The 13,037-nt window shown below is 29.5% G+C and overlaps 7 protein-coding genes across 7 annotated transcripts; 2 read left to right on the forward strand and 5 right to left on the reverse strand. All coding sequences in view use genetic code 6, as the record gives it.

Moving 5' to 3' along the window:
* Positions 1-367: 367 nt before the first annotated feature.
* SS50377_26919 (uncharacterized protein) lies at positions 368-4,525 on the reverse strand (the record flags this gene model as incomplete). The annotated part of the gene is made up of 1 exon (XM_067910719.1): positions 368-4,525. The coding sequence occupies one exon, from the start codon at positions 4,523-4,525 to the stop codon at positions 368-370; it is 4,158 nt and encodes a 1,385-aa protein (XP_067761406.1).
* Positions 4,526-4,608: 83 nt separating this feature from the next.
* Positions 4,609-6,156, reverse strand: SS50377_26920 (DUSP domain-containing protein; the record flags this gene model as incomplete). The annotated part of the gene is made up of 1 exon (XM_067910720.1): positions 4,609-6,156. One exon carries the CDS (start codon positions 6,154-6,156, stop codon positions 4,609-4,611), a length of 1,548 nt encoding a protein of 515 aa, XP_067761407.1.
* Positions 6,157-6,203: 47 nt separating this feature from the next.
* SS50377_26921 (AstB/chuR-related protein) lies at positions 6,204-7,214 on the forward strand (the record flags this gene model as incomplete). The annotated part of the gene is made up of 1 exon (XM_067910721.1): positions 6,204-7,214. The coding sequence occupies one exon, from the start codon at positions 6,204-6,206 to the stop codon at positions 7,212-7,214; it is 1,011 nt and encodes a 336-aa protein (XP_067761408.1).
* Positions 7,215-8,896: 1,682 nt separating this feature from the next.
* On the forward strand, positions 8,897-9,310 carry SS50377_26922 (uncharacterized protein; the record flags this gene model as incomplete). The annotated part of the gene is made up of 1 exon (XM_067910722.1): positions 8,897-9,310. The coding sequence occupies one exon, from the start codon at positions 8,897-8,899 to the stop codon at positions 9,308-9,310; it is 414 nt and encodes a 137-aa protein (XP_067761409.1).
* Positions 9,311-9,361: 51 nt separating this feature from the next.
* On the reverse strand, positions 9,362-10,501 carry SS50377_26923 (uncharacterized protein; the record flags this gene model as incomplete). Its single annotated transcript, XM_067910723.1, has 1 exon — positions 9,362-10,501. The coding sequence occupies one exon, from the start codon at positions 10,499-10,501 to the stop codon at positions 9,362-9,364; it is 1,140 nt and encodes a 379-aa protein (XP_067761410.1).
* Positions 10,502-11,031: 530 nt separating this feature from the next.
* Positions 11,032-12,081, reverse strand: SS50377_26924 (uncharacterized protein; the record flags this gene model as incomplete). Its single annotated transcript, XM_067910724.1, has 1 exon — positions 11,032-12,081. One exon carries the CDS (start codon positions 12,079-12,081, stop codon positions 11,032-11,034), a length of 1,050 nt encoding a protein of 349 aa, XP_067761411.1.
* Positions 12,082-12,140: 59 nt separating this feature from the next.
* SS50377_26925 (Diphthine synthase) lies at positions 12,141-13,010 on the reverse strand (the record flags this gene model as incomplete). The annotated part of the gene is made up of 1 exon (XM_067910725.1): positions 12,141-13,010. One exon carries the CDS (start codon positions 13,008-13,010, stop codon positions 12,141-12,143), a length of 870 nt encoding a protein of 289 aa, XP_067761412.1.
* Between the last annotated feature and the right edge of the window lie 27 nt (positions 13,011-13,037).

A 13,037-nucleotide genomic window follows, 5' to 3' on the forward strand; every position in this document is an offset into this window, starting at 1 on the left:
TTCTTCTAATCTCTAATTTTGGCACATCCTAGTTTTTAGTTATAGGGATCAAATAGTCTATTTAGAGTGATCTTTATAGATAGTAGTATTATTATATAATAACCATATATAAATATATGTTATTTTTAGCAAAATTATCTTTAATACTAAAAATTTGATGTATGCCGCAAAAATATAACTAACTTTCTATCTAAATAATTTCATAACAATCATACTTTCTGAAATATCACATTTGTATTTATCATTTATACCAGCATTCAAAATTTGTTTAAAAGATCATTAATTTTCAATAAAACTAAAATTATTTAGCATATTATATAATAAATATTAATTAGTATTCTACAAATAATTTTAATCGCTTTATCACTCACAGCAAAACATCTCTCACAACCTCCTTAATCATGTCTTCTATTACCATACTACTTATATCACCCAAAATCTTATCTTGACTTACTTAATAATCGGCAGCTTTCTCAATACTGCAAATCGAGCTTTTCATTGCAGTAAAAATCCATTGTTTTTAATTTTCAGCACTTTAAATTTCTTAAAAAAGCTGGCTTTCATCCATTTCAGGTTCAAATCTAGTATTATAAAAATCTGCCATTTCAACATCATCGCGTATTTCATTATATGAGACTAAATATCTTTTTGATCCTCCACAGTAATACTAATAATTTAGCTTTCTTGATGTAAATAAAATGAAATCGATTTCAAAATTATTAAAATTACTTAATTATGAGTCATTATTCATAGGATCAATTAGGAACTAAATTATATTGTGAATATTTTTAGAGATTTAAAGAGATTTAGGTACATAAAATGCTTTTCCTGGAGTTTATGAATATGCTTACTAATCTATTTATAAATTATTCCTTTCATTCTAAAGCTATTTTTAGATGGATGAATTAATATCATGATTACTGTCAGGATCTTGAATAAGTGTTGTTGATTCTTACTAGAATCCAAATTCTTCTAATTCATTTTCTTCATAGAAATCTGCATCCTTCTTCTCTTCCTGCTTGGGTTCCACCTAGTCAAAGTTGTCTAGATCGTCGAAGTTATCGAAGTTGTCTAGATCGGTATCCTTCTTCTCTTCCTGCTTGGGTTCCACCTAGTCAAAGTTGTCTAGGTCGTCGAAGTTGTCTAGATCGGTATCCTTCTTCTCTTCCTGCTTGGGTTCCACCTAGTCAAAGTTGTCTAGGTCGTCGAAGTTGTCTAGATCGGTATCCTTCTTCTCTTCCTGCTTGGGTTCCACCTAGTCAAAGTTGTCTAGGTCGTCGAAGTTGTCTAGATCGGTATCCTTCTTCTCTTCCTGCTTGGGTTCCACCTAGTCAAAGTTGTCTAGGTCGTCGAAGTTGTCGAAGTTGTCTAGATCGGTATCCTTCTTCTCTTCCTGCTTGGGTTCCACCTAGTCAAAGTTGTCTAGGTCGTCGAAGTTGTCTAGATCGGTATCCTTCTTCTCTTCCTGCTTGGGTTCCACCTAGTCAAAGTTGTCTAGGTCGTCGAAGTTGTCTAGATCGGTATCCTTCTTCTCTTCCTGCTTGGGTTCCACCTAGTCAAAGTTGTCTAGGTCGTCGAAGTTGTCGAAGTTGTCTAGATCGGTATCCTTCTTCTCTTCCTGCTTGGGTTCCACCTAGTCAAAGTTGTCTAGATCGGTATCCTTCTTCTCTTCCTGCTTGGGTTCCACCTAGTCAAAGTTGTCTAGGTCGTCGAAGTTGTCTAGATCGGTATCCTTCTTCTCTTCCTGCTTGGGTTCCACCTAGTCAAAGTTGTCTAGGTCGTCGAAGTTGTCTAGATCGGTATCCTTCTTCTCTTCCTGCTTGGGTTCCACCTAGTCAAAGTTGTCTAGGTCGTCGAAGTTGTCTAGATCGGTATCCTTCTTCTCTTCCTGCTTGGGTTCCACCTAGTCAAAGTTGTCTAGGTCGTCGAAGTTGTCGAAGTTGTCTAGATCGGTATCCTTCTTCTCTTCCTGCTTGGGTTCCACCTAGTCAAAGTTGTCTAGGTCGTCGAAGTTGTCTAGATTGGTATCCTTCTTCTCTTCCTGCTTGGGTTCCACCTAGTCAAAGTTGTCTAGGTCGTCGAAGTTGTCTAGATCGGTATCCTTCTTCTCTTCCTGCTTGGGTTCCACCTAGTCAAAGTTGTCTAGGTCGTCGAAGTTGTCTAGATCGGTATCCTTCTTCTCTTCCTGCTTGGGTTCCACCTAGTCAAAGTTGTCTAGATCGTCGAAGTTATCGAAGTTGTCTAGATCGGTATCCTTCTTCTCTTCCTGCTTGGGTTCCACCTAGTCAAAGTTGTCTAGGTCGTCGAAGTTGTCTAGATCGGTATCCTTCTTCTCTTCCTGCTTGGGTTCCACCTAGTCAAAGTTGTCTAGGTCATCGAAGTTGTCATTATAGGAAGATTCTTATTTAACTATCTTCAATGATATAGTAACATTAGTATCAATTTCAGGACGCGAATCAAAAGCAGAACTAATCAATTAATTTTAATTATTATCTATCTAGCTAGTTTTAGACTATTTTAATTCATCAGAGTCATCATCAAATTTGATTATTGGTTTTGTAGTCTAATTAATATTTAATGGTTGTAATGGTATTAATGTCGTATTAGGCCCAAAATCCATCGAATCGTCATCCATAAATTCATTTGTTGAGTTTATTGGTGGATTTATCTCTTTAGGCTTGGTATCTTCTTTAAATACAAAATTATCTGTTTCAAATCCTGAACTGGGATCATCAGGATAATTTATTTTATTTTCTTACTGTATTATGTATTGCTTCGTTTATTATGGCTACTGCTACTTAGTAATATTAGATTGTCTAACAAAATCATCCTATTTAGTATTAATGAAATCATTTAAAGCGTCATCTGATTTATGAACCAATATATCATCAGATCTTATAGAAGTGGATATTGATTTTTCCTTTACAATTCGATTTGGAGAATATTTATTATCTTATATTTCCTATAATTAATCATAATCTGCCTTCTATTCAGTTTTAATATAATATGATTTTTTAAACTCTGTATTAAAAGGTACATCAGACTCATCCGCTGAGTGTAAAGTTTCTGGCATAGTTGCAGGTCGTATTGGCGATGAATTTGTTGATAAATCAATTTTCTAAGTAGATTGTTTTTATTATCTGTTAACTTAAATAATTTATTCAGATACCTTATTAGATTCGTGTTGATTTTTATTCTACTAATTAATTACTTGTTATTTAACTTAAAAATCATCTTTACATATTTTTTGGGATTTTTTAGGAGTATTAATCGATAAATTATCATAATTTTAATCCTCATCTTCGTTTTCTGATTGTACTTTGCTAGACTTCACCACTACCGCTTGTTAAACTTCAATCTTATTTTTAGGTGTTATTTTAACTATAGTCCTTTTAACCTTCTCTGATTAGTTAAATTAATCTTATTCTTCTTAAGTATCTTTTTAAATCAGAGCCGAATTATTGTGACCGGATTAAACATTTTATTACACTACAGACAGAGATAATGATTCATTATTATTAATTTATTGCTTTTAAGGTGATTTTTGTTCAACCAACGACGCTAATTTTGATTTAATAAGTTGTGAGCTCTACTGATCCATCAAAAGCTCTAAAAGTGCCTTCTTGATCACATCTTGGAGAGTTCCTGAATCAATATTTTCAAAACTTTAACCTTCCGTTAAATATTTATTTTATCTTGGACTTTTCGGATTTCTTTCGATGAATGGTGTTTTTTTACGTGGAAATTATTTCTTCCCTGATTTTGAGCGTTTTATAATATACTATTCTGCAACTGCAATATCACCCTGCATTTAAACGATTAACGGTTTCAGTTACTTATCTTTTTGAGCAGAGTTTGACATATTTCTGACTATTTTTGACATCTTATGAAGCTGGTGCTGCACTTTGTGTAATTCAGATTCTTCATCCTCATAAGAATAGTTTTGCTATACGCATATTTAAGATAGCGAATCATCAACTGGAAGGGGATTCTCAAGATTTTCTTTGATTTGTTTGATACTAAAAGGGGGGATTTGATTATCAATTAAATTACCTTTGAAAATATCTAAATCTGGAGAGTTGACCTTTTAAATTTTATGGACCTGTTTTTAAATAAGATGTTTCTGAGGATAGTCAATTGGTTGATATTTTTTAGGGGATGAATATAGTTTTTTGCTTGCAGAAAGCTATTTTTTCGGTGATTGAATACCAGAAGTTCTAACCCTCTAAACAATAACTTCCTATTCCTCAAAATCATCTTCTGATAAATTAATTTTCTCTACTTTTTACTGCTTAACATGGCTTTTACGTTATTTAGTTTGTTCACAAATAATTTTTTGTTATAATAAGTCTAAAATAGAGCCTTGCTCTGGATTTTTCATATTATGGTATTTTTAATTCTTTTCTATGATACTATCTCCCTTTTATTTAACAATATTAGTATTATTAGTACAAACTTACTATTAACGAACTTATTTAATTAACACTTTTTATGTACTGGAAGCCTTTTACACTTTTGCTCTCATTAATAAAATTTGGAATGAAATTACCTAATTATATAATATACTATATTATATATAATAAAATAATTCATCTTTACAAATTAGGATCATATATTTATTTCCTCTCGACAAATTTCTGGTCCTCCGCCATATATGTCTAAAATAGCTTTCCATGCATCGTGTTTCACACCTCTGTAGTCAACAACTGGCATTGATTATAAATTCAATACATAATTGTCGATTTATCCTGGCACTACTCCTCCAGCAATGAAATTTCGCCATTTAATCAACCATTTTTCACTGATTATATACCATTTCCCCCCTTTCATGGTATTAAATGAGTAAAATAAATCTCTTTCATAATCTCGGCGTTGTTATAATGTTTTAAAAACCTTCAATGATTAATTGCGTACTACGTTAACACTTTTTCTGTATTTTTCACCCATATCTAAAATCATTTAATTTCCAACTTAAGAGATATTTTAATCATAACATCTTAGAACTTAAAATACGACAGATTTTTCAAATAGTGTTCTAATTGAATCAACAATAAAATCTTGAATATAGTTATTAGAAATATCCAAAAATTAAATATTCTTATGATCTTCTATACTTTCTAAAATCCTTATTAATCCATGTTAAATATTATTGTTGCTAATATAAAGCTCAATCAGCGTATCATTATTTTATAATAATTCGCTTAAAACATCCCCACAATCTGGGCATAGTTTATTGTGATCTAGTCTTAATTTCCTAATTCTTGAAGAACTAAAAAGTAAATTTAACTACTTAAGTGCATCAACTTAGAGTAAGTTGTTAGACAAATCCACCGATTTTATTTAAACCTACCAGTGTAAGTCTACAGTATATAGCTAATTTTTAGATAGGTTAATTGCATCTGCTCCAGAATTTATAAATAATTGAGCATATTCTAATGCGAAATCGCCTAAAAATCGCATATCTGGGATGAGCAAGATAAGCTATCGTATTTATGATATCGATGGTTAAGTTTTCCATTTTTTTGTAATTAATTCCGTAAAAATATACGAAATCATCCTGTTTTTCCATTCTCCTATTTACACCTCTTCTGATTCTTGGGTTGATGGTGTAACTGTAGAACTTAATAACTCGTAATAATCATTTAGCTCATCTATATATTCTGTCACTTGTATCTTAACGTATTCTTTTGTGAATTTATTTTTCATAAATGCCTTACAAACATCCTCTTACATAATGTTGATATATACAAAAATCTAATCGGCCGATTAGTTTTAAATGTAATATATTTGTGTAAGTATTGGGAGAAACTCAAATTACTATATGTTGAGATATTGTTTACACATTTCGTTTGTGTAGTCTGTGTCATTAATAAATATAGATTCTTTTAATAGTTAATAATTGATCTAGTATCTGTCATTAGTCACATACTTTAGATAATTTTCAAATGAGTAATCATGAATTGGGAACATATAAAATTTTGTAAACTTTGTAGACTTTAATAATTGTTTTTTATTAATCATTATTATATCTTAAAAAAGTAACATATAAATTAAAATTTCCAATTAGTATTTTAAATATATAATACTCTTTATTATCTTTTTCGTTTTAAATTCCGTTCCTTCGAATGATCTATTTTACATTTTCATCATCTGCATGCAATTTGTGCTGTGAATATTGTGGTTCTACACCAGAAGGACTAGAAATGCCAGCAAAACCCACATATGATGCAAAACTTCTTGCAGAACGCATTAAAGAGGATGATGATCCAGTTATTGTTTTTTATGGAGGTGAACCTTTGGTTAATATACCTTTTGTAATGTAAGTCATGGATCTCATTCCAGATGCTACTTTTGTTCTTTAATCAAATTGTACGTTACTTCATAAGCTGTCCACGCCTTACCTATTAAGATTCTAGTGCATTCTCGTCTCCATCGATGGAAGGCCCGAAACGGTTGCCACTTATCGCGGACCTACTGTTTATCAATCTATTATTGATAACTTAGAAGATACTAGATAACGTGGATATACTGGTCATATGATAGCTAGAATGGCATGTTCAATGAACACTGATATATATGAAGACGTTACATTTTTGCTTGAGCATCCTCTCAAATTTGATTCTATTTATTGGTAGTTAGATGCTGAATGGGACTATCCTATGAATATTCGCTGGGGAGATTTTGAAGGTTATTTAAGAGATAGCTACAAGCCTGGTATTGCTAAGTTAATGTAAGATTTAATGAGAGATGCTAGAATAGGTAAATTTAGATAAATTAGTCCTTTTGCTTAAATTTTTGAAACTCACTTGAAAAACGTACCTTGTGACTTACGATGTGGTGCAGGACATCGTGCTGTTAGTATAGCTACTGATGGTAAAATGCTTGCATGTCCAGTTGCTGCAACAGAAAAATGGAATCATATCGGTAATTTAGATGTAGATAAACCTAAGGATGTAATGAAAATTTAATAAATTAGCGGTCCGTGCGAAGGTTGTGATATAAGATATGCATGTGGTGGTAGATGTTTATATGCAAACAAGACTATGCATTGGAAAGAATAAGGCTATCAAATTGTATGTGGTACAGTTAGATAATTAGTAGATTTAGTTAAGGAAAATTTAGACGAAATGAAGTAACTTATAGCAGATGGAGTAATAGATTTCAGCAATTTTGAATTCCCTAATGAAAGATATAGTATTGAAACCATACCTTGACATGATTATTTTTTCATATTATAGTATTTATATCAACTTATAATAACATATATGTAACTGCTAGAATACCAAGTATAACTACTGGTATTGTAAGCATATTTCTTGCTAAATTTACTTAATAGTTAACTTCGACTTTTTATACTCTAATAGGAGTACTATTCCCATCATTTATATAAACTACTATATATTTATCTATTTATTCATTTGATAAAATATTCAATGCAGATAGTAGCTCATAAGTTTATTTTAATTTAACACAATAATTTTCGTGATATAAGTTTGTCACACCTTGAGAAAAATTATAAATTTACTATAATAAAATTTCCTGTTAAGTGTTACCCTCATAAACAATAGAAATTTATCCATATATTTTCTAATTAGAACATAAATACTAATTATAAAGTGTTAATAATATTTATGGCTACAGATCTATCTCTAAATATGATATTAAAAAGCAAGTATTCGTTAATACATTATTTTTTTCTGTAGTTATCTGAAAACTAAATCCTAACTAGTATTAAGACTAATTGCATATAAATAGAAATTAATTAATATTAAAATCTAAATCTAATTAAAGATTATTACCAGCAATTCGATTAACTGATAGGTTGTAGGTTTAACTAAAACACGTTATATCCGCATATTAATTATCAAATAAATGTTTTATATCAACACCTGTTCTATTAACAAAAACAGATTTAATATTTAATTAGACAATGTAATTTACCCGCTGTTCCATTATAAATTTATCCGAATTTTAGAATTCAATAAATAACTAACTAGCTATAATTTTCGCTTGTACTATTTTTAAATCTGACTAACATGTAAGATTAGTATTAAATATTTGAAATGAAACATTAATTGAAAGTTACTATTGACCGTCATCATATAAAATTAAATTTAATTCATTTTACGAATGCTAGTACATAAGTGATAACTTATTGATACATTGTTATTTTCTAACATCATCCAAATTTTCACAACTCATACAGTAATAATTACTTTCTAAATAAGGATTTTTCATGTTAGAAGAAAAAATATTTTTAGACACTTAAGGATGGGATTAAGTAATTTTAAACGAATTAGATGAACCATCTTGTATATCTAGATAAATAAATTAGTTTTTAAATTGATAGAATACTGCTGCCTTTTACTATCTAAATAAATTTAAACTGCATCCTGTTGGCTCGACATATAGGCATAATTCTGACCCTGTTACTACTGAAATAACGGCACCATTTTTGAAGCAACGTTGAAAATCTACTTAAATTATTTCAAAAAATTCAATTGGATATATCTCTGTATAATTATGACTCTCAAATATATAAATACCACTATTATCTGTAAATTATGAAATTGAACTTGGATAATCAAATAAAATAGAAAATTCAACCTCATCATCAAAATATATATGTAAATCTAAATTTGTTAAAGTTAAATCTTGATATAAAATCTAAACTGCAGTAAAGTATCCACAAGTTGAGAAATTAGTAAACACCATGTTTTAAAATTTAGTTACTGTTAAGATAATAGTTTTCATTTAATTATTTACTTCTAATTTACTATTTGAAAAACAGTTATTTGAAAATGTTATTTCTGACTACAACAAAATAATTATCATTATCAAATGTGGCTTTGATACTATACTAATATATAATATGTGTATAAACTTAATCACTGAAATGAATATCGAAAAAATGAGATAGTTATTTAACCTAAGCGCCAACAAAGACTAGCTCATTATGAAAGATTAGCTTTTATTACTATTTTAATAATTAAATACTCCATTACCAGATGAAACAGATAATATACTACTACTAATAGACCCATAATTTGATGGAACGCTCACTTTTCCAAAGTTTCAAAGATTTTATTACATATCCATAAACGAACAAGATCCAACATCCATCCTATTTTTTGCAGCTGATAAAAACTATGATGCATAACTTTTATGCACAGAACTAGTTGAATTTCTTGATTTCTTAGGATATAAATCAGAGCCAGGAGACATGTTAAAACTAGCAAATAGCTTTGCTAGTGATGGAGTAGTGAACTAACAGCGATTCTAAAACCTAATCTAGTGGCTTATTGAGTGATTTATGTTTAGAGAATCAACATATGATAAAAGAAGAATAAATTATTTTCACTCAATTACCAGTTCGACCCATGATCTTCTCAACAACCTCATTTTGGTCAATTTTTGGTTGAATCCCCGCACTTAGTAGCTGGTTTTCCAGTTAACTGACCAGATGTTCATACATGGCACACCTGCTTCTTTCTAATGCTATCTCCTACTCAAAACGTTCTTTTTCGTTATCAAAACTTCTAGAATTTTACTTCAAATTTTAAATCTCTTAAATCAGCTAAAATACTAAGTTACTTTCTCTGTGATAGTTGATGTAAGCCTATGAGCGCCATGTTTAAAATAGTTCATTTGCTGATTTTGTTTCAATTCCCTCACAACATTTTAACCACTTAACCATAGGTATGACATCTGTCCAATTTTCGTCTAATTAGTTAAAGAAACCAGCTATAAGAGGGTCATCATCCAATCCACAATTTCTGAAAAATCTGACTGCATCTGATCCTGCAAATGTGAAATATGCATCTTTTTCTTCAGATTCAAACATTGTTGATTTAATTAATCTTCTGCCTAACTTTAAAGCCTAAAATCTACATCTAACACCAATATAAACTAATTAAGATATGTTTATTTTACCTTATACTTAATCTACAATATCCTTAAACTGGAACGTTGCTGCTCCAATAATTTTGTCCTTTTCACGAAGTTTGAATGTTTCTGGCTTAACAAGATTAATATCATCTTTATTTCCTCTAATTTTTTCAGAAAGACCTGGAAATTTTGACTTAACTAATTTATCAAAATTCGATTTTTTGCGATTTGTGATAAATTCTTCACATTTAAGGAGGAGATCAACACCATTATCGTCTAAATCAGAGTTCTCTGAAAAGTCAGAAAATGGTAGGTTTTGTTTATGTTAATATCTTCTTAGCAGTCTTATAGGTTTTTTGGAAAAATCTTAGCGTACCGCCTCTTCAGTTCTTGATATTATTATAGTAAATGAGTTCTCTGTCATAATATCTCGTTCTATATCCTCGTGAGGAACATTTGGAAGAACGTGAGAATAAAGAGATGTTAATGCATATATTAAGTCTTAATTATGCGATATTTATCCTGATGATATCTTTTATGCTATGCATGGAAGCGGCTAACCACCATATTAATATAAAAGAGTTGTGTTATACGGCAATGGCTCGTTTGACATTTTAAATTTTGAAAAGCCAAATTCTTATAAAGTATATGATATTTATTATCTGAGCCTAAAATTATTGGCTTTAAAATATTTCTAATAGGTCATTTTATAAGAGTATAACATTCATAGATATAAAAATTGAAAATAATGTGATAATTCATATTTTTGCACGTAAAAATTTATTATAAATTTATTCTATTGTCTAGCTTAGTGCAAATTATAGTATGTTGATAGAGTAGTGTTAAAAAATGCCTAAGAATATCCTCAACTTTACGTCTAACATTTTACTTAAATATTCTATATTTCACCATCACTCTTTCTTTAAATCGTTGTATTACCTAAGCTAGTCGTAATTTTAAGAATTTAATATTTACTAATTAAAAAATATTTATTTTTATTATTCAGATTTATTTTCATATACTTAAGGTTATTCATATTACTGATATTATAATATTATCATCCTTGCTTAAAAATTACGCTTATATACAAAATACTATATGATATTCATTTAAAAATACTAAAATATACTAAATTTAACTATATCAACACATACATTCATTTATCAAGTCGCTAACCAGCATCATTTGGCGATCTCCTGCTGACTAAACTCCTTGTAAATGTTCTAAAATATCTTCAAGTGTTAAAAATTACTCCAAAATTAAGCCTTTAATAAATCCTAACAAATGTATAATAATAGTAACGTTATTTAAGTTTCTGGTCATACAAATCCAAACGTTATCTACAACATCATTATCTTCCAAAAATTCTTATAAAAATTAATCTAAATAACAGCTCATCTCTTCTAAACAAATTGCAGCATAAGTTATAATTTTGATATCAGTTGACTCTAAACCTTTCAAGATTAATTAAATAACTTTCTCAGTAAATAGATATTTATAATCCTTTACGGAATTAGAAATAAGCCATAAATATAATCCAATATCATTATCTGCGAATTGTGAAATTATAAAAAATATTGGTGTATTAAAAATAATATCAAGATTTGATCTTCTAAAAGAAATAGTGGCAACTAAATCCAAGGCCTCAGAGAATATATCTTATTGTAAAAATGGAATTATAGACAGAATTTAGTTTTCGGTAACTAAGTTAGCTAAAGTATTCTTGTCACAGGAAATAGACAATGAGGCTAGCCCTTAATGACTAAATTTTAAGGATTCAAATAGGGTATTTTGTATTTAAATGTTTGATTCAAATTTTTATAGATAAAAATAGCACAGTTATTATCCTTATACTATAAAATCTTCTTGAGAAAGACTGGTAATAATAATTTATTGCAAAAACTATATTAATTCAGTGTTTTTTGATTTTGTATGCTATGCAGTTGCTATTGAAATTTATAGCAATTCTCTCGACACTGATTCATTGTAAAAATTCATTATTATTTTATCAGAATATCTGTATTAACAGAAAATAATGGCATGCTCTAAAGAAATACTAGTGTTATAGAAATTTTCCCAATTAATTGTATTTACGGTTGGAAAATTTTATAATACTAATTAATCTATATAGTCTTACGAATATATCGGTGTTTAAAACTTTTTCTGAAGGTATATTAGCCTTGGAGCTGGCATTCAAAATTAATATAAGTAATATAGTATTTATTAATATATGTTTTTAAATATAAATATGATCAATCGAGCATGAAGTTTTTGAGAATCTATTTAGTCTCATCGTCATAAGCAAAGAGATTAAACATTTGTGCTTCCATATCACTTATATCATTACCAAGTACAAGTACACTGTGTAAAGGTTCTCCCATTATTTCATCTGGTAACATGGCCATCGTTTTTATAGGTGCACATAAATATTTTTCAGCATCAGTACCAACTCTCATTAAAGCCACTGCTAATGAATCAATATTAAATTTTGATTCAAATTTCTTTTCGTTAAGAACTTCAACAATCTATTTTGCACAAAGATTACTCAACATATACCTAGGAGGATCATATCTCTCTACACCTTTTATATAGGCTTTTATATTCATTTCTTTTGTTTTAATATCCATTAACATGAGTGAATGGAGTCCCATATTATAATTTTAAACTATTTTATCAACGAAAGATGCAGGTCTAATATTTTCATCAAAGAATGGGACGGAAATAGTTCTACCAACTTTGTATATTTCAACACCAGACGCAGCTATAGAATTAATAATAGAAGCATTTGGTATAACTTTAACTTAAATGCCTTATTTTACTGCTCTTAGATAAAGATCAGAATGGGTTGTAGCACACATTGCATCGCCTACCACTAATAATGCTACATTTCTGTCTCTGGCTGGATCTAATATTTTGTATTCTTCAGTTTCAATAAGTTTTCTATCAGCTTATTATATTTCACGATTTTCCAAGGTTTCCTCTAATAGCTCCTTCATCTGCTCAAATGAAACTAATATTGAAGTATAAGCATCTAAAAATATAGTATCACAAGATTTGATAATCTTCAGAGCACGTAATGAAAGTGAATCTGGTGTCAAGCCAGTACCAATAAAGTAAAGCATTCAGGGAATGGTAAAATAATATATTAA

Source organism: Spironucleus salmonicida, chromosome 7 (assembly GCF_000497125.1).
Source record: "Spironucleus salmonicida strain ATCC 50377 chromosome 7, whole genome shotgun sequence".
Lineage (NCBI taxonomy): Eukaryota > Fornicata > Diplomonadida > Hexamitidae > Spironucleus > Spironucleus salmonicida.